At 44.0% G+C, this 23,552-nt stretch overlaps 1 protein-coding gene across 3 annotated transcripts in view; it reads left to right on the top strand.

Annotated features, from left to right (window-relative positions):
- RAB4A (RAB4A, member RAS oncogene family) overlaps positions 1-23,552 on the top strand; it is a 45,499-nt gene that overhangs the window by 19,958 nt on the left and 1,989 nt on the right. The window contains exons 2-8 of one of the 3 annotated variants that reach the window (XM_019419080.2): positions 4,718-4,798; positions 7,049-7,163; positions 11,983-12,045; positions 13,814-13,968; positions 15,202-15,297; positions 19,563-19,699; positions 20,752-22,770. In XM_019419080.2, the coding sequence (XP_019274625.1) occupies positions 4,718-4,798; positions 7,049-7,163; positions 11,983-12,045; positions 13,814-13,968; positions 15,202-15,297; positions 19,563-19,678 (626 nt within the window). In that variant the 3' untranslated portion in view covers positions 19,679-19,699; positions 20,752-22,770. Of the gene's footprint in view, positions 1-4,717; positions 4,799-7,048; positions 7,164-11,982; positions 12,046-12,355; positions 12,384-13,813; positions 13,969-15,201; positions 15,298-19,562; positions 19,700-20,751; positions 22,771-23,552 lie in introns of those variants that run through there. The other 2 variants (XM_019419079.2, XM_019419081.2) reach the window with 2 other exon arrangements.

The raw sequence follows: 23,552 nt of genomic DNA on the forward strand, positions 1-23,552 counted from the left end.
TTACCCAATTATTGTAATTACTGATATATTAGGACTTATTGTTGCCATTTTTTTATTCTGTTTTTCATTTCTCTTTCCAGTGTTCCTGTGGTTTATGTGAACATTTTTAAGAATTCTTTTTTATTTATGTATACTATTTTTGAGCATCTCTCTTTGTATAGCTTGTTTAGCGGTCGCTCTAAGTATTACATTGTATATACATCTCAGTCTACTGGTGTCACCACTGTATGCATTTGAGGGAAATATAAAAACTTTACCTTCTTTGACATCCCTTTACAGCAACCCACCTTTAACAAAATTGTCTGAAATGTTTTCTGCACTCATATTTAGAATCACATTGGACAGTGCTAATCATTGTTGCTTAAATAGCCAGACATAATTTAGAAAACTCAACAGGACAAGAAGAAAAAGCCTATTGTAGTTATCCATGGTTTTGTGTCCCATGGTCCTCCTTCCTTTGAGGATAGGTCTGTTGCTGACAAATTCTGTAGTGTTCTTGCCCCCCTCCCCAAGGACGTCTCGATTCCCCCCTTCATTCCAGAAGGTCACTTTCACCATATATAAGATTCTGGGTAGAGAGTTCTTCTGTTCCAGCCCTTGAAAAATATTGTGCCACTTCTTTCTGGCCTCTCTGGTTTTTGATGAAAACTCTGCTGTCATTTGGATTACTTTTTTCCCTATTAGGTAAGCTGTGATTTTCTCTGGCCTGTCATTTTTCTCTGGCTGCTTTCAAGACTTTTTTTCTTTGTCTTTAGCTTTCAGAAGTTTAGTTATGATGTACATTGGCATGGATTTATTTGGATTCATCTTCTCTGTGATTTACTCAGCTTTTCAAATCTGGGTTTATGTCCCTTGCCAGATTGAGAAAGTTTTCAGCCATTGATTCGTTGAGTATCTCTGCAACCTTGTGGTCTTTTTCCTCTCCTTTTCTGACTCCAGTGACACAAATATTAGAGCTTTTTTTTTATAGTCTCAAAGGTCTGTGAGGCTCTACTTATATACTTTTAGTCTATTTTCTCTTTGTTGTTCAGAATTGGATATTTTCTATCATTTTGTCCAGTTCACCAATTGTTTCCCTGCCCCTTTCCATTTTGCTGTTGAGCCCATCTGCTGAACTATGTATTTCAGTTACTGTATTTTTCAATTCTAAAATTTCTACCTGATGGTTCTTCCTTATATGTTTTATTTCTTTGATAAGACCTTCTCTTTGCTGAAGATTTCTGTTTTTCATTTGTTTAAAGAGCAGTTAATGTGTAAAAGTTTTGTCTCTTGCTAGGTTGCCCTTGCCTAGTCCTGTGGCCAGAGAGAGCTGACTTTTGTTTATGTTTTTTATTTAATGTTTATTTTTGAGAGAGAGAGGCAGAGCGTGAACAGGGAAGGAGCAGAGAGAGAGGGAGACACAGAATGTGAAGCAGGCTCCAGGCTTTTAAGTTCTACTGAGCAGGAGGAATAGGGAAAAGTCTCCTATTCTATCTCTTGGAAGCAAAAGTCTACCGTGGCATTGAGTATAATATTGCGTGCATTGAATTCTACATTAGACAGTTTTTGGTTTTGTGCTCCTTCCTTCAATACTGTGAAGGTATTATCTCATTGCCTTCTCCTGTTTGGGGTAAGGAACTTACTTTCTTTATAGGGAGTTTTTCCATTCTTTCTGATCGCCTTTATAGTGTTTGTCTGTAGTTTCACTATGGTAATGAGGTGTTTAAGTGTGGATTTACTCTCCCTGACAGTCCCGTGTCTGGGCCCCTACTGCTTTTTTTCTGTTTCTTCTCTGTTCCAAGCATCTAGAATTTTCCTTTCTTTCCTGAAAACTCCGCTGTGCATTTTTTTGGGGGGGGGGGGGGGGGAGCGGGAATGTGATATATTTTATCCAGCATTTCTAGATGGTGACACAAAAGGGTTTTCCAGCAAAAGGGTTTTCCACTAAAGGATGAATACTTAACCTGTTTGAGCTACAAGACAGAGTATAAAGAGTTTTTGGAGGAGCTTTTACGTCTGGAGACGACATATCTTTTGTCCAGCAAGGTGCAGCTCAGTGGATATGTTACCCTTTTGCCTTTTGGAGCTATGGGACAATCCGGGTAGCAGTTACCATAGTAAAGTACATTTAGCAAAATTTCCAAAGAAGAAGAAAACAGTGGAACAAGAGTCAAGCCAAAGTCTATGTTTAGCTGTACAAGTTTTTGTTCCAGGAGCATGTAGATTTGTGATCCTCATTTTTCTGTGTAGACGTAAAACATAAACGTTTCAATTTGCGTGTACAAATTCTTTTCTTTTTCAGTACTTACTGTTGCCTGCATATTGGCAGCATCTTTATTTAGCCCTCACCCTTTTCTGTTTCTAACTTATAGGGTTGACTCTCGAACGACACAGGGGCAAAGGGTGCCAACCCTCTGGACAGTTGAAAACCTTCATATAAATTTGACCACTCAAAAACTTAACTGCTAATATCCTCCTATTGACGGGGAGCCTTATTAATAACATAAAATACCAGTTGACACGTATTTTCTATACTGTATGTGTTATATATCACGTTCTTATGATGAGGCAAGCTAGAGAAAAGAAAATGCTACTAAGAATATCACAAGAAAGAGAAAATACGTTTACAGTACCGTACTGTTAAAAAGATCCACACGTAAGTGGACACACTCAGTTGTTCAAAGGTCAACTGCACGATGATCGGGCTTTATGTCTTAAGTAGAAGAAGATATTGAACAAGATTGAAAGATTCCAGTGTTTTCATTTTAACCTGGCAATCTTAACCATCTTCCCTTCGACGTCTTAGGTTATAGAAGCCGTTTGATGAAAATGATTAGATTTGGCATGTTTTAGTGTGTGTGTGTGTGTGTGTGTGTGTGTGTGGTAGAATTACGTAAGATTTGCCATTCCCCCCATTTTTAAGTCTGCAGTTCATTTGCATTTAGCACATTCACATTGGTGTACAACCGTTACCACAGTCTGTCTCCAGAACTTTTTCATCTTTCCAAACTGATGCTCGTTTCCATTAAACAGCACCTCCTCGTTTCCCCTCTTCCCCAGCCGCTGGCAGCCACGGTTCTACTGTCTGTCTCGGAGTCTGATTACTCTAGGTACGTTATAGAAACAGAATCATACAGTATTTCTCCTGTCGTGACTGGATTGTTTCCCTTAGCATAATGTCTTTGAGGTCCATCCGTGTTGTGACATGTGTCAGAATTTCCTCACTTTCAAGCCTGAGTAATATCCCGCTGTTTGTATGCACCATATTTTGTTTATCCATTTATTTATAAATAATGCTTCTTTTGGACTACTCCGGATAATGCTGCCGTGAACCTGAATGTGCATGCTTTCAAAACACACAACGAGAAGCATAAAGCTTGTTATTTTTAAGCGCCGACAATTCTGATAGCACTATCCACTAAGCTCATTGCCTGTAACCTTGTGGAAATCGTGAGAGGTTGAATCGGCTTACTCTGGGAGTGATGATGAATATAGGTCTTAAGAAACAGGGCTAGGCTAAGCTTCAGCAAAGAAATGGGCTGTGTGAGCTTCCTTGGGGGAAAGAGGGAGCCAGGGCTCGGAGCGCTTGGTCTGGGTTTGGAAAAGATGTATGGAGGCAACACTTTCAGAGGTGCAAACCGGGGAACCCGCAGTACAGACTCATCAGGGCCACGCAGTGAGTCCAGCAGCATGGGGGCTAGCGGTCGATGGGTTCTGATCAAAGTGGGAGGGGTCGGGGTGGGAGGGGTCCTCTGCAGCACCTGGGCTCCGCATAACTCAAGTTCTTTGCTAACAGCAAAAGCAAAATGGATTATTAAGGCATCGTGGGGCTACCGATGCTACATCATACTGATTAAATAACAAATTGCACTGGAGAGTCTTCATTTCCATTTCATGTAAAATAATGTCCCAAATTAAACATATTACTCTGTGTAAAGAAGAAATGAGAAATTCTTTCTACGCTGAATGAGACAAATTTCACATTTGGAATGCTGACTCAAACTTGGCTCAAGCTGTCCTTCCCACAAGTTACAGATAAGGGGATAGAAGCAAGACCACAAAAATCCGCAAGGGCGGGGGGAAGCGTACCTATTTTTTTTTATCTTTTTAAAAAATTTTTTTAATGTTTTTATTTTATTTTTGAGAGAGGGACAGAGTGAGAGTGGGGGAGGGACAGAGAGAGGAGGAGACAGAATCCGAAGCAGGCTCCACGCTCCGAGCTGTCAGCGCAAAGCCCGACACGGGGCTCGAACCCACAGAGTGCGAGATCACGACCTGAGCCGAAGTCGGACGCCCAACTGACTGAGCCACCCAGGCACCTCTGGAAAGCATACCTATTTTTAAAAGGAAAGGAGTGAACTTCTCAAAGTTTCCCAGGGTTTTCCTTTTGTACAGAAACACTTGAAATTTCTAGGCTATTTTTTCTTGTCACTGCTTATGCGTATTTCTTAGAATAGTGACTCGCAAAGGGACAAATTTTATACAAGAACAGTCGCCAGACTTCCAACATGAAAGGAAGTTGTCCCGGGAGCACAGTTTGGGAAACCACTGAATTGGCATGTAAGCCAAATATCCAAGAGGTGAAAAGGTAAGTTGACACATGTATTGTTGTTTTCACAGGGTAGTTACCTCTCTTTTCTGTTAACAAGTCAGGTCTTACTTTTTTTTTTAATCATAGTCTAAGAATAAACATAGCACGTTTTAAAGGTTTTTTTCATAGTCTCTTTTTGTTTTTCAGATTTTTTGTTTAAGTTCTTGGTTATTGGAAATGCAGGAACTGGCAAGTCTTGCTTGCTTCATCAGTTTATAGAAAAAAAATGTAAGTGACATCAAATGGTCAGTGTTTCGTGCATGTCTTTTTCTGAGAGTGCTCCCTTGCTCAGATTTGTTTGTAGTAAAACTTGTGAATATATTTCAGCAAAGAGTTATAGTTTAAAATATGTTAAAATAACGTTAAAAGTTTATGTCGTATTAAGCTTTCAGCAAATGCCTGTGGTTTTCGTCAAGTTATTTCAGTTTCATGATGGCTCATCATTCAGTATATTATCATACCATCCATTTTCCCACATACTCAGATACATTCCAGATACTGAGATACAACATGGTGAAGCGGAAGGCAAAGGAGGAATGTCATTCCCTGACAGGGAGCCAGCCGCCCAAAAAGCCCTAGCGGCACATTGTAGATAAGCCAGTCATGTGGGGTCCTCGGCAGCCTTGTACTACAGTGAAGGCAGCTGTTGTCCTCAGTTCCGTTTCGCAGGTAAAAGGCGCAGGTGTAGAGAAGTGGGTGTGTGCTCTTGGGACGGTCATCCCACCACCTTGGGAGGGTAGTTGATTAGACTCAAGCCCGGACCTTTTGACCACAGACCCATCTTTTTGCCATTGACTTGGCGCTCTTTTGGTAAGGGAGGTTGGATTTTTTACTCCGAGATATTGTAAAAGACTTGGTTAGACCTAGAGACCCTGAAAATAAACAGTGCTCTTAGAGCCATGGAAAGAATGGTGGGGAAAGACCTGTTTCGCGGCAGGTGGGTAAAGGCACGGAAGCAGAATTAACTGCCCTTGCTGAAGTCGGGGTGGGCAAAATGGGCAAAGAGACGGCAGAGGGTATCCAGGCAAAGAGCTTTGAGGAGTAAAACTGTAGAAGTGTATTCTGCGATTTCCATTTTCAATCTCCAAGGACTTGTTGGAACCTCTGTCGAGTGACACGGCCCCAGCATGGATTAGTCACAGAGCCAGTCCTTACCGAGTGGGACACATATTCCCCCCCTGGGGGCCCAGGTCCCCTCACAGGTTGCCAAGACTGCATTGTAGCATCTCAGAAGAGAAGGCCCCCAGGACATTGGGCCCAGTGCCCACCTGCTTATTAATCCTTGTGTCCTCTCTCTGTGGCGAGCTCTCCCTTGATCGTCCTCCCCTTAAGGCCTCGCCACAGAGACCGGTACCTGTGTGGTGTTAGTCCGCGTGGTCTAGAGCATCACGGGAAAGGTTTCACTTTATTCCTCTTGTGGCCATGTTGTAATCAGAATGCCCTCCGACCTTAGCCATCACCCTTTGAGCCTTTTACTCCGAGGTTTCTCGGTAGCTTGAATTCTAGAACGTCCACACTAGCTCCACACTGTCTGGGACAGGCTTGTGTGGTCAGTATGAACCTGTTTTGTGCACCTGCACGCGCGCGCGCACACACACACACACACACACACACACACACACACACACACACACCAGGAAGCTCAGCACCCCGTCACGTGGCATCCCTGACTTTGGCCCTACGGCTATAAAGTGGAAGCCAGTCACAGGCCGTGGAGCCACAAAGTGGAAGCCAGTCACGGGCCGTGGAGCCATCCTCGGTGTTCATCACCACAGCAGTGTTCCTTCACAGACCGCTTACTCGGGGTGGGCTTAGTAAGCTGCTTATTTTGCCCGCCTCCCGGCACAGAGAGTATTGACTTCTCCAACAAGTTCACTCCAAGTTATTGCCACACAGTACTAAAATCCACGATAATACGCATAGAGGCTTTGGGTTTGGGGTTTGTTTTTGTTTTTGTTTTTGTTTTATCTTTTCCTCTTTTTCCCTTCATCTCTGGTGTCCATCAAGTTTCTTTTGGGGGCTACGGTGTTTTTCCTCCCCTTTGATTTCTTTGGAATATTTATCCATTCAAATAGTGGGAATTCTCACCTCTTCATTACTGACTGAGGTGCAGTGGGCCGTAAGCCCTTTCGGGGGGCACCCGGGTATTTTATGCAGTCACCATTTGTGAGTGCCCTCCCCGTGGACGGGTAGATGTGGTTCTCATGTGGTGTAGCCATTTCCAAGCCTAGACTTTAAAATGTATGGTTTGTTTTGGGGGTCTTGCAAAAGAGCCTTATCGCCTCCTTCAGAAGAGGAAGTGTGTGTGTGTTCTGTTTAAAACAGTGAGTGCTTCGTATCAACTGACTGTTGGAAAAATGAAAGGCTACAGTAAATTACATTTCCGTTGACCTTAACCCTTGATTTCACTTGTTTAAATCTGTAAGCCTGTTTCCTTAATGTTCTAAAATTAAATATCTTGTTCTTTTTCTTTTTCAGTCAAAGATGACTCAAATCATACAATAGGAGTGGAGTTTGGTTCAAAGATAATAAATGTTGGTGGTAAATATGTAAAGTTACAGATATGGGATACAGCAGGCCAAGAACGATTCAGGTAGCTTTCTCTCTAACTTAACAAAAATATTTGAAAATTGGATTTGAAATAACCAATTATAGCCTTTTAATATGTGTAGTTGTCTTCTCCCCTACACAGATTTCAGAACCTTCACCTCTGGAAGCTTAAAGAGCAGCTTCTTGTCTTAAAGGACTGTTTTCTCCAGGTGGCATTGACTTGCTAAAGAACGCGTTAGAATCTCTTTTGAGCGAACGCATCCTAATGTAGAGGCTGAGTTATTCTTTGGGACTAGCGAGTACATTTGGAGGATGTGACATTGTGTATTCTGCAGTATACTTTGAGATTAAAATTAAGGCAAAGTAATAGCACAACAATTTCTTCTCTGTCTTCCACTTTTAAAGGAGAATTTTTAAAAACCTCTTTTGCGGTTTTATTTTGTTTTACATTAACTAGCACGTCCTGACGGCTGGTATACGTTCCACCAAATATTCTCTCCTGCACATTTTTATTACACTATAGTCATAACTGATGTTTGAAATTATGACCCCAGATCACTGCATAGGAGGTTACATGTTTAATAGTCTGTAACTACTAAAGCAAGAAAGTAGATTGATATTTTAGGTGTGTTTTTTGAACAGATACACAAAGTCAAAACAGAACGGATATTCACGGTCTTAAAATTCAGTTAAGTAAAACTCACTCTCACTATAAGCATTCATTTCATTAAAGTCAGGAGTATATTATATTTTAAATGTTCAATAATTGTTTGCTTCAGAAATATCGAAACCATTTTTAATCACGATCATTCTTCTGGAACCACTGATCAAACACACAGACTTGTGTTTTCTCAGCCCCAAACCCTCACCGGAATGACTATAAAATAACAGAAATGGCATTAACTCGCAAACACCCAGAAAGGGAGGGTACGTGATTAGTGGATGGTGACTGACTAAAAGCTACATCTGAGTGCCCATAATGGGGGAGGCCAGGGAGCTGGAGGCCACGTCCTCCTGCTGAGTCCCAAGAAAGGTCAGGATTTGGAAGCTTCAGGTTCTACAGGAGGGAGGTTTAAAGTGTTTCTGTATGTGTGCACACACACACACACACACACACACACACACACACACGATGAGAAGTTCAGTCTCTGAGTTAAAGCAGGGTCTAGACGCGAAGTCATAAGGCGCAGCAGAGGACAGGGACGAGGGAAGGACTGAAAAGAAGGAAATCGGTGAAAGTCTGCGAACCCTCGCCCTCTTCTCCCACCTCTTCCCTGGCTGCTGGCCGCCAGGTGCGTATTCAGGAGAAACAATTTTTCTCTGCAGAAGAATGAGTAGCCCCAAAGGAAAGGCCTAAATATAATAACATGCTGGCGTCTCCAATGAAATAGCCCAATGTCTGTGATTTTTCTACTGAAGAAACGAGATTCCAGATGTATCAGGCCCGCCTTAGACCAAATGCAAATGAATGGGGCAAAAAATCCCAACTGGCGTGCATGTCGTGTGAAATTTCAGAGGACAAAGAGGCAGTGGAGACACAAAAAGATCCCCAGAAGAAAAACACAGTCACATTAAAGGAGCAGAAATGGGGATTGCATTTCACCATTCAACAGCAGCATGCAGAAGCCAGAAGATACGGAAGCCTCACCCTGCCAACTCAGCATGAAAAATCCCATTCCGACCTTCGAAACTTAGCCAAACTATCAACCAAGTGTGATAGATAATAAAGTCAGAAGACCTTCAGATATTCAAGAGTAGGGGAAACAAAGGTTATCTTTCACACACTCTTTCTTAGAAACTTCGGGAGGGTACGCTTCATCAGTACAAAGAAGTAAACCCTGAAAGAGGACGGTGAAGCACCGCAGGCCGGTCGGTGGCAGGCAGGGGTGCTCCCCGGGAGGAAGAGGAGACGGAGGGAAGGGGGTGGGAGGTTATGAGTGTGCTAGATTCTTATCAAAGCAGGAAAGCAGTAAGCCCTGAAACTCACAAGTCGAATAGTTTCATAAGCATCTTACAGAAAGATGAAAGCAAATGCCGGAGAAAGGAAACGAAGATCCGTGAAAGTAGGGACGTTTGTGCATTTCTTTGTTGCTTCTCCAAAGCCCTGGGGAGAAGATAGCACGTAGGTGTTCAACATGTATTCTGTTAGTGACTTCATTTAGGAAAAAAGTCAAGTGCAAGGGAAGGAACTCGCCTTGGGAGTGGGGCTCCCAGGAAGAGTGAGGCGGGAGACAGCGGAGTTTCATGTTGAGACTTTCAGCACTATTTCCTTTTCAAACTACGTACCTGTATTACTCTGCTTTAAATGACTTTTGAGAAACATTAACTGCCTCAAAAAAAGTACTCTTAAATGCTTATATTTGTATACTTGAATAATTTGTTAGACACCACATGTCAAAATACCGTGTTTTAAAGTGAATGACGCGGCCGATATAATTCAGTTTATCTTGAGGAAAACTCTTACCCCTTTCTCTGGATACTAGATGTCTGCTAGTTTCTGGAAACTAAAATAGAAAAGAGTTGCCTCCGCGTATGTGGAGAAGAGGCCTCCCTCCAGTCCGAGAGGCGGCCCCAGGAAGCACTCACAATGCGGCCCTTCCCACACTGCACCTGTCCGCCAGGTCTCCAAGCATATGCCCTGCAGAGCGCGGTCGACGGGTAGAAAGGAGAAGCCTCAAGCTATCTGTGTGCCTTTGGAGTTTAAGAGCCGAAAAATACATTCAAAAATAGCTGCCCTTTTCAAAGTATCAAACTAATCATGAGTCATCTTGTTTGTTTTTGATAAGTTCCCCAGTTTCCTTTTTGCCCTAAAGATAGGCACTGTTCTGTGATGTGTATTTTCGGACACCAAACGGGGGGTTTTCCACACCTGTTCTCCAGTTTTCCGATATCAACTCGGTGTCCAACAATTCAACTCCAATTCTGACTCTCTCTGGAATCAGCATCCGACCCCACAGGCTAAGGGGTCCCACAGACCTGCTCCCACTTCATACACTAGTCCTAAATTAGGTGCCCAAGCCATCCTCCCTTCTGCCCAGCAAAATACAAATTCACAGGTTCCCACAACGCATCCCCCAGGTTCAGTAATTTGTTAGAACAGCTCACAGAACTTAGGAAAGCACTGCATTCATTCACTGTCACCAGTTTATTATAAAGGATACAACCCAGGAACAGCCAAGAGATGCATTGGGCAGTGTATATGGGAATTGGGTGCTGAGCTCCCAGGCCCTCTCCGGGTGCTCTGCCCTCTCTGCCCCTGCAAGTGATCATGAACTCAGAAGCGCTCTGAACCCTATCATTTAGGGGTTCTTACGGAGGTGTCGGTAGGTGAACACGGTTGATTCAATCATCGACCGTTGGCAGTTGAGGTCCATTTCCAGCGTCTGAGCACAGGAAGCCTTGTAGGTGTTGACGAGGAATTTGGTTGCTCAGGAAAATGGACCAAGGGGCACAAGTGGTAGTGGGTGACTGCAGGGATCCAGGCGGAGACCGGTGGTTTGGGTTAGGATGGCCCTGCTGAAGCTGGAAGAACATGGACGACACAGGAGACGTCAGTTAGCGAGCCAAGACCTACTGGTGGGTCCAGTGTGGAGAAGGTTGAGGATAAAAGCAGAGTTTTCTGGCTGATAAACAGAGGGGCGGTGGCGTTCCCCACCCCCCAAACCAGAATGGACGTGGCGGGTAGGAGCCAAGACGTCCTGTCTTGTAAATGTTAAGTGTGACGTGTTCATTAGGCAGTCACGAGGGGGCGTTGGGGCAGCAGCCGGATCTTCCAGAAGTAGCCCGAGCCGCAGATTACTCTCGGGTCAAGGTGTGACTAGAAGAGAGAACCCGGGACTGAGCCCCAGCTCCGAGGAACTCTGGTACAAACAGGGCAGGCTGGCTCGCGAGAGTGTGACCCCCAGCTGGAGGAGGAGAAGCGGCCAGTGAGGGAGGAGAGCGGGGCGGCTGGTTCAGGGAGGGGTGACGCGGGGTAGAGGGATGAGGACCCAGAAATGCCGCCGGACTCGGAGATGCGGAGGAGCGGACACAGACGCCAGAGCAGTGGTGAAGAGAAGGAAACAGCTGCTGGGGACAACTGCTTTGGAGGAATTGGGGTGCAGAGAGGAACAAACAGCGGGACGGTAGCCGAAAGGACTGCGCCGCACGTCTTGCTGTTCAAGATGGGACGTAGCGGAGCACGTTTTATGTTGCTGATGGGGGGTGGAATCGAACAGAGAAGGAGAGGCTGATACTACTGGGGAGAAAGCGTGTTACTGAGAGAAAATAATCCTGAGGACCGTGAGAACGGATAAGATGTGTCAGAGGCACTCAGTTGGCATAGGCGAAGCGGCCTTTCCTTGTTAGGAGTGGGGAGGGGAAAAGAAGGTGAGTACGGGGGCGGTGGGGGCAGTGGCTTCCCGGTTGGAAGATGTAGTGGATTCCCACCCGAGGACTTCCCTTTTCCCGGGAAAAGAGGGGGGCAGCTACGCAGGGCCATGGAGAAGGCCTGAAACTCCCCAGAGGAAGCAGGGCAGGAGTGCTGGGTGCTGAGCGCCCGCCTAGGGGTTCTGATGGCTCCTAAGATGCTTTGCCCCTCCTTGTAAGTTCAGAGCCGATCTTGGGTGCTGGGGGAGAGCTTCATCTACCTGTTAGGAAATGTCATCGTTGTCTCAGCCGCACGTCCCCCCACCTCCCCAGCGTTTCTGTGACGTGATTTCAGACAGGCGAGCCCGTCGTGCGCTCGCTCAGATGTCTGCATCATTTCTGTTTTAATGCAACACCTGTCCCTGCATGGTGGTCTGCAAAGCAAAAATAGGTGACAGTGTTCAGTGGGAGAGGATCTTGATTGGCCGGAAGTAAGAGTAGTGTAACTCTTTCAGGTCTGTGACGAGAAGTTATTACAGAGGTGCCGCGGGAGCACTCCTCGTCTACGACATCACCAGGTAACGTGACCCCTCCCGCCCCAGTCCCCACCCCCGGTAGAAGAGGCAGCCCTGCTCCCCGGAGCCTGGTCTTGCCAAAGCGCACCTGCGTGCAGTGTGTGCTTTGTGCCTGGGCTTCTGGAATCCCCTCGGCCCCTTCATCCGGGGCTTTAGAGGTGTCTGAGCCAGCCACTGCTGCCCCTTTGCCATGTAAGGAAATGCATCAGTGAGGTTTTAGATAAAGCATCCCCAGCGGTTCATTATGTTTCTTAGCTTGATGCTTTGACACATTCCTCAAGGTTCCCAAAGTGAATGTTTAGGTGTGGTAAATTATTAGAAGTCATCGATGTCGACGAAGGGTGAGGGCCCAGGCTCTGGGCTCTGACCGCCTGGGTTCGCATGCAGCTCTGGGCGGCTAGCTGGGTGGTCCTCGGGGAGGGTGCCATAGCGTCTGGACTTCAATGTCCTGGTCCGTTACAGGGAGCGCTGATAATTGCGTAAGACTTGGGAGGTTTGCAGCTGGTTAAATCGGTTGGTGTAAGGCTCTTGGCACATCATAAGGATCTGAGTGCACTGTCACCCACATATCACGAATTAAATTAGAAATTTGGTTCCTTGGTCTCACTTGCCCCATCTCGAGGGCTCAGTAGCCTCATGGGACTGGTGGCTGCTGAATTGGACGGTACGGATTATAGAACATTCTTGTCCTTGCAGAAGTCCCATCAGACAGCACTGATCTCAGTGTGTGCTGGCACCACCTTAACGTTTATTTATTTTTGACACAGAGAGAGACAGAGCATGAATGGGGGAGGGTCAGAGAGAGGGAGACACAGAATCTGAAACAGGCTCCAGGCTCCGAGCTGTCAGGACAGAGCCCGATGCGGGGCTCGAACTCACGAACCGCGAGATCATGACCTGAGCCGAAGTCGGCTGCTTAACCGACTGAGCCACCCAGGCGCCCCCGGCACCACCTTAAAAATGTCATCTATACCCTATCATCTGGCAGCTCTTTCTGGTAGGAACTTGCCCAAAGAGTGTCACCTTGCTGCTGTGACACCCAGTCTGTATGTTCGGAAGGAGGCACGCTGGCAATGAGGTGGCAGCTCCTGGCCCGGCCCTGCCGCACTCGCTCAGGCAGTGAAGGGCTCAGCTTGCCAACTGCAAAGTCATCAGGCTAAGTAATCTGCCCGCAGGGCAGATGTGTCCCTGAATGTATCCGGACAGAAGACGGCAGATGGCGGAGCTGGTCCTGGAGTCCGACGGACCCAGTCAAGTCCTGGCTCCGCCACTGGCTGCTTGTGTGACTTTGGGCAACTTAATTAATCTCTCCGGGCCTTAGGTTTCTCATGGAAAAGGGAGGTAGAGTTTATGCACAGAGTCTTTATAAAGAATGTGATAAATTCCTACAAAGTACGAGCATGCCGCACGGACCTGCTACATGATAGCAGCTACCTGTTAGAACTTGCTTCCCCACGTTGCACACAACTGAGCCTAGAGCTAAGAGCTCAATAAATATTAGCAAAATGAATAAAGGAACTTCTGTTTCCTTTTGCACCGATTGGGCAAAAACAAATAGCAAAGTATCTGACTTGCTGTCGCCATTTTTCTGGAAGAAAAACAAACCCTATGGCGTGGTGTGTAATTGAGCGTTCAGGTTACCTGAGTAACCTTAAAGGTTGTTGACCTTACCCTGACATGTTTAAAAGCAGTGTGAGTAGTGTGAATGATTGGAAAGAGTTGCTAGTTTTATAAAAAACATGTATTATTTTCACAATCTTATATTATGCAGCCGAGAAACCTACAATGCGCTTACTAATTGGTTAACAGATGCCAGAATGCTAGCGAGTCAGAACATTGTGATCATCCTCTGTGGGAACAAGAAGGACCTGGACGCAGATCGTGAAGTTACTTTCTTAGAAGCCTCCAGATTTGCTCAAGAAAATGGCAAGTGACCTTTTACTTGATACTACCGCTTTTCAAATGGGCGGATCTGGGGGTGACAACATTGCTTTGGGTTTACCGTATCTACTGAAATTTTAGGATTAAGCCGTACTTAAGAAATGTGAGATCTCCTGTGGTTTTTAGTAAATTTAGACTTACTTAACCTATTTTCACTGTATTCTGCCCACCAGGTTACGATGAGGATAAAAGCAAATGTGCAAATACTGTGTAATGACCTTTCAGTCCAAGGTCTTTGAACAGCCCAGGCTTTGGTCTAAAGTGAAATTTATAATATTAATTTTTAAAGGCCCTAATCAGGTGATGTCCTGTCCTTTTTCTCCCCCCACCCAATGTAATTTGCAGCTAAGTTGGTAAAATGTTAGATCTAAATAGAAGAGGAAGCAGTGGAAGAGATACTAGGCTTATTGGCTTTATTTTAGTTACATTAAATTAAAGTCATTTGGTTCTAGATGCCCTTGAAACCTCTATGATTTTCCCTACAGAACACCAGAGAGCGACACATAAAATTAATGGTTGCTTATAGATCACAAAACGATCAGAATTTAGACATTTTAAATAATTTTTAGAACCAGTCAAGAACTAAAATATCCTAGCGCCAATTGTCCCTTGGAGTCTAGGACTACCAAATTACACTCTTACAGATTGGTGTTGTGCTAAGAAAATAAGCATGGGAGAAGAACCTAAGCCATCGTGAGTTTGGAAAGAAACCATTTAGAAATACAGAAGCAAGGCGAGCCGGCCTCCCCACTGGGGTAGTAAGCGCCCCGGTGGATACGAAGAGTATTAATTCATAGAAGGCCTCTTCGCCGTCAGCATGACAAGCTGCCGTGTAGTCCCTTCCAAAATGAAAGAAAAACCTTTCGGTTGTATCCATGGTGACATGAAGAATATTTGGAGGATCTCCATCTCGTGTCGACAGCTGGGCCTTCTCTAGCAGCCTGCTTCCTTACCAGATGCTGGAGCTCGCACAGTCTCTCCAGTAGACTTAAGTCCTAACACAAGGTGTCTCCCGCTTTTCAGGAAAGCGTAGATGTCTTCTAACATTTAAAAAGCCGTATTTACATTTATTGATTTTATTTGCAGAAATATGTGGTTCCTAAGTAATAAATTCCTTTTTTGCCTGCTGTTCGAAGAGAATTCTGAACAGGCTGTCCGTTATTGAATTGTGATCGTCCTCTAAACATGGCTTCGTGTTTTGTTTGATGTCACTTTTAGAGCTGATGTTCTTGGAAACAAGTGCACTAACGGGGGAGAATGTGGAAGAGGCCTTTGTACAATGTGCAAGAAAAATACTTAACAAAATTGAATCAGGTAAAAAGTTTTCCATCAATAAACTTTTCTTCAGCGTATTTTACTGTCTAGCCCAGCAGTATCACCTTTTAGTTTTCCAGGAGTGATTTAGTCCAGGAGTGTTCTCTCTACATCCGCCAACCTAAAATTGCCACTTACGGTTTTGAAGGCGTTGTGCACATGGCTGAGGTGAAACCCCACCCTTGTTCATAGTGGCTTCCATGGCCCACTGGTGACAGAGGATGGGCAGTCGGGGCCTCAGTGGGTGTTGGCTTTCAGAACCCCGGCCTTTTTGGGATCCATCGCTTCGAGGAGGAAGATTGGAGCTCTGTTCGCTCTCTGACCACAGCTCACTAGCCCTGCTGGGCCACGGTCATGTGGCGTGATGGTGGACCGCCTGCGTGAGGTTAAGGAAGTTATGGGTACATGCACGATGTTGGTACTTGAAGCTTGTACCTCGTGGATAGTTTATTTCTGAAGCTAACTGAGCGTGCTTCGGTAGTAACGCGTCTCGTTATTTTGTTGTATTTGTCGCTTCAGTAAAAATGAGTTTAAAATAATCTGGGGCTCCGGGGTGGCTCTGCCAGTTGAGTGTCCGACTTTGGCTCAAGTCATGGTCTCACGGTTCGTGAATTCGAGCCCCGCTTGCGTTCTCTGCTCTCGGTGCAGAGCCTGCTTCAGATCCTCTGTCTCCCTCTCCTCGCCTGCTTGCACACACTCTCTCTCTTTCTCTCTCCCAAAAATAAACAGTTTTTTAAAAAAACATAAAAAAATAAAATAACCCTTGTTTAGGCAGCCGACAAAATAGTATGTAGTTGTCATTATTAAAGTTGAGTTTTATTAAGATACCGAAATTATATGTAGATGTTCACTTTTTAATTGATTCACTCAAATATCTGAAGGTTGGTTCTTTGTCAGGTGCTAGGATACAAAAACGAATTAATCACAACCTTTGCCCTCAAGAAACTGTCTTTCATGAGACACATCAAAAGAATTACAATACGGTGTGGAGGATACAATAATTGGGAGGCGCATAGAATCCTGGGGTCGCACAGAGAAGGGGAACCTGCCCAGCCAGGTCGCGGAGGTGGTGTCCCTCCAAGAGGAGGTTTATTAACCGAGCCCAGTCTTTCAAAATGTAGGAATGAGCCAGCCTAGGGAGTGGAGAGGAGGGTAGTCCAGCAGAAGGGACAGCAGGAGTTGAGACTGGCAGAAAATGACCGCAAAGTTGAAATCACTAGAACAGAGAGACTACAGTGGGGGGGTCGCAGAGGAGAAGGTTGGAGAGAGGCACCCGCCAGGCCAGTGATTCTCATCAAGGATCTGGAACTTTGTCCTGTGGGTTACTGAGTCTCACCTCTGGCTGTCCACTAGAGTCACCTGGGACACGAAAATTCAGATCCCAGGCCCCACCTCTTGAGATGCTGATTAATTGGGCTGAAGCATAGTCTGGGCATCAGCATTCTAAAAGCCCTCGTATGTGATTGACTCTAGCGCTCCTCCAGGATTGAGAACCACGGCTGTACGGGATGGGAAGCTATTCAGGGATGGGAGCAGCGAGTGGTAAGGTCAGGTCGGGACCTGAGATACATCATGCATGTAGGCGGCCACGTCGAGGACAGAGTGAAAGAACAGGACTAGAGACCGGGAGAGCAATTAAGGCATTTTTGAGTAATCCAAGTAAAATATGACTGATTAAAGCTTTAAGGAGGATGTGGAAGTAACGATAAGGAGATGTAGATGAATCTAAGAAATATTTTGGTAGCAGCGTCATGTGACTCCAACGCTAAATAGTAGGGCGGTTGGTTTTGGGGTGAGGGGGGCGGTGAGGCGGTGGGGTCGGGAAGGCATGAGGAGCCAAGGATAACTAGATGTCACACTTGGGTAACTCGGTAAAGAGATGTCATTAAGCCAGAGGATAAGCGGGCTCAAGGGAATGAAGGGGAGTCCGCTTCAGATGGGTTCCCTTTGCAGTGCCACTGGCACAACAAGCACGTGCAGTTACAAGCTCTGGGGAGAGGTCTGGGCTGCCGGTGTCCATTTGGGAGTCATCAGTACGTAGGAGTAGTCGAAACTACGGAAGGAACGTGATCATCCGAGAGCAGTTGAGAGTGAGAAAAGCAGTGATCAAAAGCAGAGCCTTGGAGACCGAGAGAGAAGAGGAGGAACCTACAAAAGAGAAGGAAATGGTCAGAGATGTCTGGAAAGAACCAGGGGAAAGCGGGTATCATCTCAGCCCAAACACTAAGCGAGTCAAAGACTTGTTCGCGATCGAGTGAGATGGAGACCAGTCTGATAAGCTAAGAACTAAGCTAAGAAATAGCCACAGGGGTGGGTAATAGGAAGTCACTGATCATCTTCATCAAGAACAGCTCCAGCAGAATTATGAAAATAGAAGACAGCAAATGAGGAACAAAGAGGAAGTGAGAAAGCAGAGTGAGTTTTGATTCCTCTCTTGAGGAAGAAGGTACTGGTATGGCAGGGTACAAAGGGGTAAAGAGGTTTCGGTGATGGAAGACATTTTAGCATTTCTAAGTGCCGAGAGAACATGAGGTAGAAAGTAAAGGAGAGGAGGTAGGGAGAGGGCATGACAGGGAAAGTAGGGCACTGGGTGAGGTAGTGGGAGAGAGGGTCGAGGGCCCAGATACAAGAGAGGGACACTTCATCCTTCTGGGTTTTCTTGATCTGAAAACAGAATATTTTTTCTTTATGAAATTTGGCACAAAAACTGTTACTTTTAAAGACTCTATAACATACATTGTTATTAAAATTGACTTGGTGTTGAGTGTTGCCAAGCTCAGCCTGAGGTTTCATTTAATTACCTTGCCGCCTTAATACTGCATCCATGAATATAGTACACATAAGTTGACTCATATAAAACTTTCAAGGTCTATTTCTTCTGAGATCCTCAAAATCATAATTATGTCTAGGTGAAAGAATATAAAGATATTAGTTAAAATTTTTCAGCAGTATTTTTAAAATATGGTTCAAAAGCCATCATTTCCTCCTCTTTTTTTTCTTTTTTTACACAAAAGTTAGCCTGCTATAAATTCTGCTGCATCTTGCTTTTTGTACTTAACTAGATCTATGGATGATTACAAATCAACATACAGAGACTTCCCTATACATACATATGCTAAGGTACACATGTACGTATTTTGTGTGCACATGTAATATTCAGTTGTCTGTGTTGCCATAATGTATTTAACCAGTCTACTTTGGACATTTGCTGTCACAGATAATACTGCAGTAAATAACCTTTTATATTCTCGTTTCGCATGTGCGGAGTGTGTGTGTAGGATAAGTTCCCAGGAGTGGAATTGCCAGGTCAAAGAACCTAAGCATTTGGATATTAGGTTGAGGCTGTCACATTCCTGCTATATATGAGGAATGGAGCCCCACTCTAATGAATAGAAGTGCTTATTGCACTAAAGCCACGCCCACGGGGGATATTACCACACTTGGGTTCGTACCATTCTGGTAAGTAGGCAGTGGTCTCCTTGTAGTTTAATTGGAAATTAATTTAGTTTTGTGTACATACTGCGTTCACATAATTCCAAATTCAAAAAATACAAAAGAGGATACAGCGAAAGTCTCCCTCCACACCCCTCTCGTGGCCCCTAGCCATCTAAAACTCCTTCTTTTTTTTTTTAACGTTTATTTATTTTTGAGACAGAGAGAGACAAAGCATGAATGGGGAGGGTCAGAGAGAGGGAGACACAGAATCTGAAACAGGCTCCAGGCTCTGAGCCATCAGCACAGAGCCCGAGGCGGGGCTCGAACTCACGGACCGCAAGATCATGACCTGAGCCGAAGTCGGCCGCTTAACCGACTGAGCCACCCAAGCGCCCCTAAAACTCCTCCTTAAAGCCAGCCGTTATTATCACTTCTTTATATATCCTTCCAAAGGTATTTTTATGCCCATGCAAGAAAATGTGTATATGGTTTTACTCCTTTATTCAAAACATTGGGGTTTTTTTTTAATGTTTATTTATTTATTTTGAGAGCGTGTGAATGGTGGAGGGACAGGGAGAGAGGGAGTGAGAATCCCAAGCAGGCTCCACACTGTCAGTGCAGAGCCCGGTGCAGGGCTCAAACTCATAAACCATGAGATCATGACTGGAGCCAAAATCAAGAGTCAGATGGTCAACTGACTGAGCCACCCAGACCCCCCTCAAAACACTGTTTACACACAGTGTTCTGCACTTTGCTTTTTTCATTGAATATATTTGGGGCACCACAGAAACATAAAAACTTCTTTTAAAGAAGACTTGCTTGGTCCTTAGGTGAGCTGGACCCAGAAAGAATGGGCTCTGGTATTCAGTACGGAGATGCTGCCTTGAGACAGCTGAGGTCACCACGTCGCGCACAGGCCCCAAGTGCTCAGGAGTGTGGTTGTTAAAAGCAGCACAGGAGTGCACAGGTAGGTGCTCACATCACGGATCTTGGCTGACACAACCTTGTACTCTTCGTTACTTGGGCGTTCTATACATGCTTAGCTGTAAAGGTTGCTGTCGCTTTTTGCAGCTACGTTGAAATGGAGAGGTGATTGTATCATTAAAATTAGGTGTTTTCAACAACAGCGTTGAAACATTCTCCTCAAGCTCACATGGAACATTCACCAAGATAGACAACATTCGGAGCTATAAAACACACCTCAACAAATTTAAAAGAATAGAAATTACACAGTGTCTTCTCTTAGACCACAATGGAATTGAACTAGAAATCAATAACAGAGAGATAACTGGAAAATCCAAAATCTGTGGAGGTTAAACAGCACAGTTTTAAATAACTCGTGGGTCAAGGAAGAAATCTCAAGAGGAACTTAAACACATTTGGAATTAAATGAAAATCAAAACACTGCTTATCAAAATGTGGAATGTGGTGTAAGCATTGTTAGAGGGAAATTTAAAGCATTGAATGAATAATTAGAAAAGAAGAAAGATCTAAAAATCCGTCATCTAAGTGTCCACCATCAGCAACTAGAAAAAGAGCAAATTAAATTCAAAGTAGGCAGAAGAAATAATAAGAACTAGAGCAGAAATCAAGGAGATTCAAACCAAGAAATCAATAGAGAAAAATGAACAAAATCAAAGCTGATTTATTGAAAAAGATCAATACAATCAATAACCTTGTAGCCAGGCTAATTAAGAAAAAAGAGAGACATAAATTACTAATATCAGAGATGAAAGAGGGGAATCACTGCAGGTCCTATGGACATGAAAAGGATAGTAAAAGAACACTATGCCCACAAGTTTGATAATACAGATGAAACAGACCAATTCCTTGAAAGACCTATTTGCCAAAACCCAAGAAAAAAAATAGACAATTTGACTAAGTCTACATCTATTAAAGAAACTGAACCAATGATTAATAATCTTCGAAAATAGAAAACACCAGGCCCAGATGGGTTCACTGGTGAGTTCTACCATTTAAGGAAGAAATTACACCATTTCTCTACAATCTCTTCCACAGGACAGAAGCAGATGGAATACTTGCTACTCGTTCTACGAGACCAGCGTTACCCTAATTCCAAAACCAGACAACGACATGACAAGAAAGCTACAGACCAGTATCTCTCATGAATATAGATGCAAAAATCCTCAATAAAATTTTAGCAAATCAAAGCCAACACTGTACAAAAAGAATTCTATGCCACTTCCAAGTGGGATTTATCCCAGGTATGCCAGGCTGGTTCAACATTCCAAAATCAGTTAATGTAATCCTTCATATCCATGGGCTAAAGAAGAAAAATCACCCGATCACATCAAGAGAAAAATCATTTGACAAAATCCGACACCCATTCATGATGAAAATTCTCAGTAAACTACGAATAGAGGGGAATTTCCTCAACGTGGGGAAGAGTATCTATAGAAAACTGCTAACATCATTAAACTTGAAGCTTTCCAATTCATAACAAGACACAAGGAAGGATGTCTCCGCTCACCGCTCCTTTTCAGCATCATCCTGGAAGTTCTAGCTCATGCAGTAAGACAAAAAAGGAAATAAAAAGTACACAGATAGGGAAGGAAGAAATTAATGTCTTTGTCCACAGATAACATGGTTATCTATGTGGAAAATCCAAAAGAATCCACAAGCTCCTACGCAAGCGGTTATACGGCAAGGCTATATGGCAAGATACAAGGTTAATAGACAAAACTCAATCACTTCTCTATATACCAGCAATGAACAAGTGCAGTTTGAAATTAAAAACACAATACTGTGTATATTAGCATTCAAGAAAAGGAAATATTCGGGTCTAATTCTAACAAAATACATATAAGATCTATATTAGGAAAAACCAAAGTGATTCTAAAGTTGACACGGAGTGACAGAAGACCCAGAACAAGCAGCACTGTATTGAAGGAGAAGAACAAAGCTGGACGACCATAGATCCTGGACTTCAAGACACTATTCAGCTATGGTCGTCCAGACAGTTTGGTATTGATGAAAGCATGAACAAAGAGATCAGTGAACCAGAACAGAGAGCTCAGAAATACACCCACGTCAATATAGTCAGCTGATCTTTGATGAAGGAGCAAAGATGGTCCTTTCAACAGACGGTGCTAGAACAAGTGGCTAGCCATGTGCAAAAAAAAAAAAAAAAGACTCTAGACACCACACACACACACACACACACCCCTACCCCTTACCCCCCTTTTCGCAAAGATTAAATCAAAATGGATTACAAACCTAAATGTAAAACATAAAACTATAAAACTCCTACAGGATAACGTAGGGAAAAAACCTAGGTGATCTTCAGTGTAATGATGACTTTTTAGATACAGCACCAAAGGCACCATCCACAAAAGAACCAGTCAATAAGCTGGGTTTCATTACAAAACTTGTGCTCTAGGAAAGACACCAAGAGAGTGAGAAGACAAGCCACAGACTGGGAGAAAATATTTCTGAAAGACATCTAGTTAAGGATTGTTATCCAAATAATACAAAGAACCCTTAAAACTTAACAGAAAACAACCCAGTTTATAAGTGGGCCAAAGACCTTAGCAGACACCTCACCAAAGACGACGTACCATAGATGTCAGTGAGTATATGACAAGATCGTGCACATCATATGTCATCAGGGAAATGCAAATTAAAACAACGATGAGGTACCACCACAGCATACTTACTAGAATGGCCAAAATAAAAGACGCGCACAACACCAGATGCTAGCGAGGACGTGGAGCGGGAGAACTGTCATACGTCCCTACTGGGGATGCAAAATGGTCCGGCCGCTTTGGAAGACAGCGCGGCAGCTCTTAGAAGACTAAACATTCTCCTACGATGTGATCCGGCAGTCTCACTTCTTGGTATTTACCCAGAGGAGTTGAAAACACAAAAATCTGCACGTGAACGCTTAAAGCAGCTTTATTCATAATTACCAAAACTTGGAAACAAGTGAGATGTCCTTCAGCAAATGGATCACTGAACTATGGTACATCCAGGCAATGGACAATTCAGCGCTAAAGAAAAAACAAAACAAAACAAAAACTCTCAAACCATGAAAAGGCTACATATACTGTATGCTTCCAACAAGATGACATTCTGGAAAAGGCAAAACTATGAAGATAATTAAAAGATCAGGGGTTGGGGTTGGGAGGGACGAATAGGCAGGGCCTAGAGGATATTTGGGGCAGTGAAAATACTCTCTATGATACTGTAACGATGGATACGTTTCATTATATATTTGTCCAAACCCATACAATGTACAGCATCGAGTTAACCGTAGTGTAAATAATGGACTCGGGGGGATGACGATGTGTCAGTGCAGCTTCATCCCTGGTAACAAATGTTCCACTCTGGTCTGGGATGCTGATCACGGGTGAGGCTCTGCATGTATGAGGGGCAGCGGGTATTTGGGAAACTGGGAAATCTATGAACTTTCCCCTCACTTTTGTCGTGAACCTCAAACTGCTCCCAAAAAGTAAAATCTTAGTAAGAAGAAAGTCCTAAAGCAACCGCTACAATAACATGACGAAGAGTTTTGGCTCATTAACCAACATAGGAATGAGAAGGAAATAAACACATAATTAATCTAAATAACCAAAAAGAAGGCAGAAAGAGGAAAGGGAGAGTAAGGAACAGATCAGACAAACAGAAAACAAATAGGAAATGGTAGATTAAACTCTACAAATTAAAAAAAAAATGTTCTGCTTAAAAGAATGTAAACTTTAGGCTCTTAGAAAGAAAGGAAGGGTGGTCGTTGATGGGAGTAATTGAGATAGAGATTCTTCTGCCTTTGTATCAATACGGAGACTTTTTTGGGTTAAGTG

The sequence above is a fragment of the Panthera pardus genome, unplaced genomic scaffold (assembly GCF_024362965.1).
Source record: "Panthera pardus isolate Hobbes unplaced genomic scaffold, ASM2436296v1 HiC_scaffold_22, whole genome shotgun sequence".
Classification (NCBI taxonomy): Eukaryota; Metazoa; Chordata; class Mammalia; order Carnivora; family Felidae; genus Panthera; species Panthera pardus.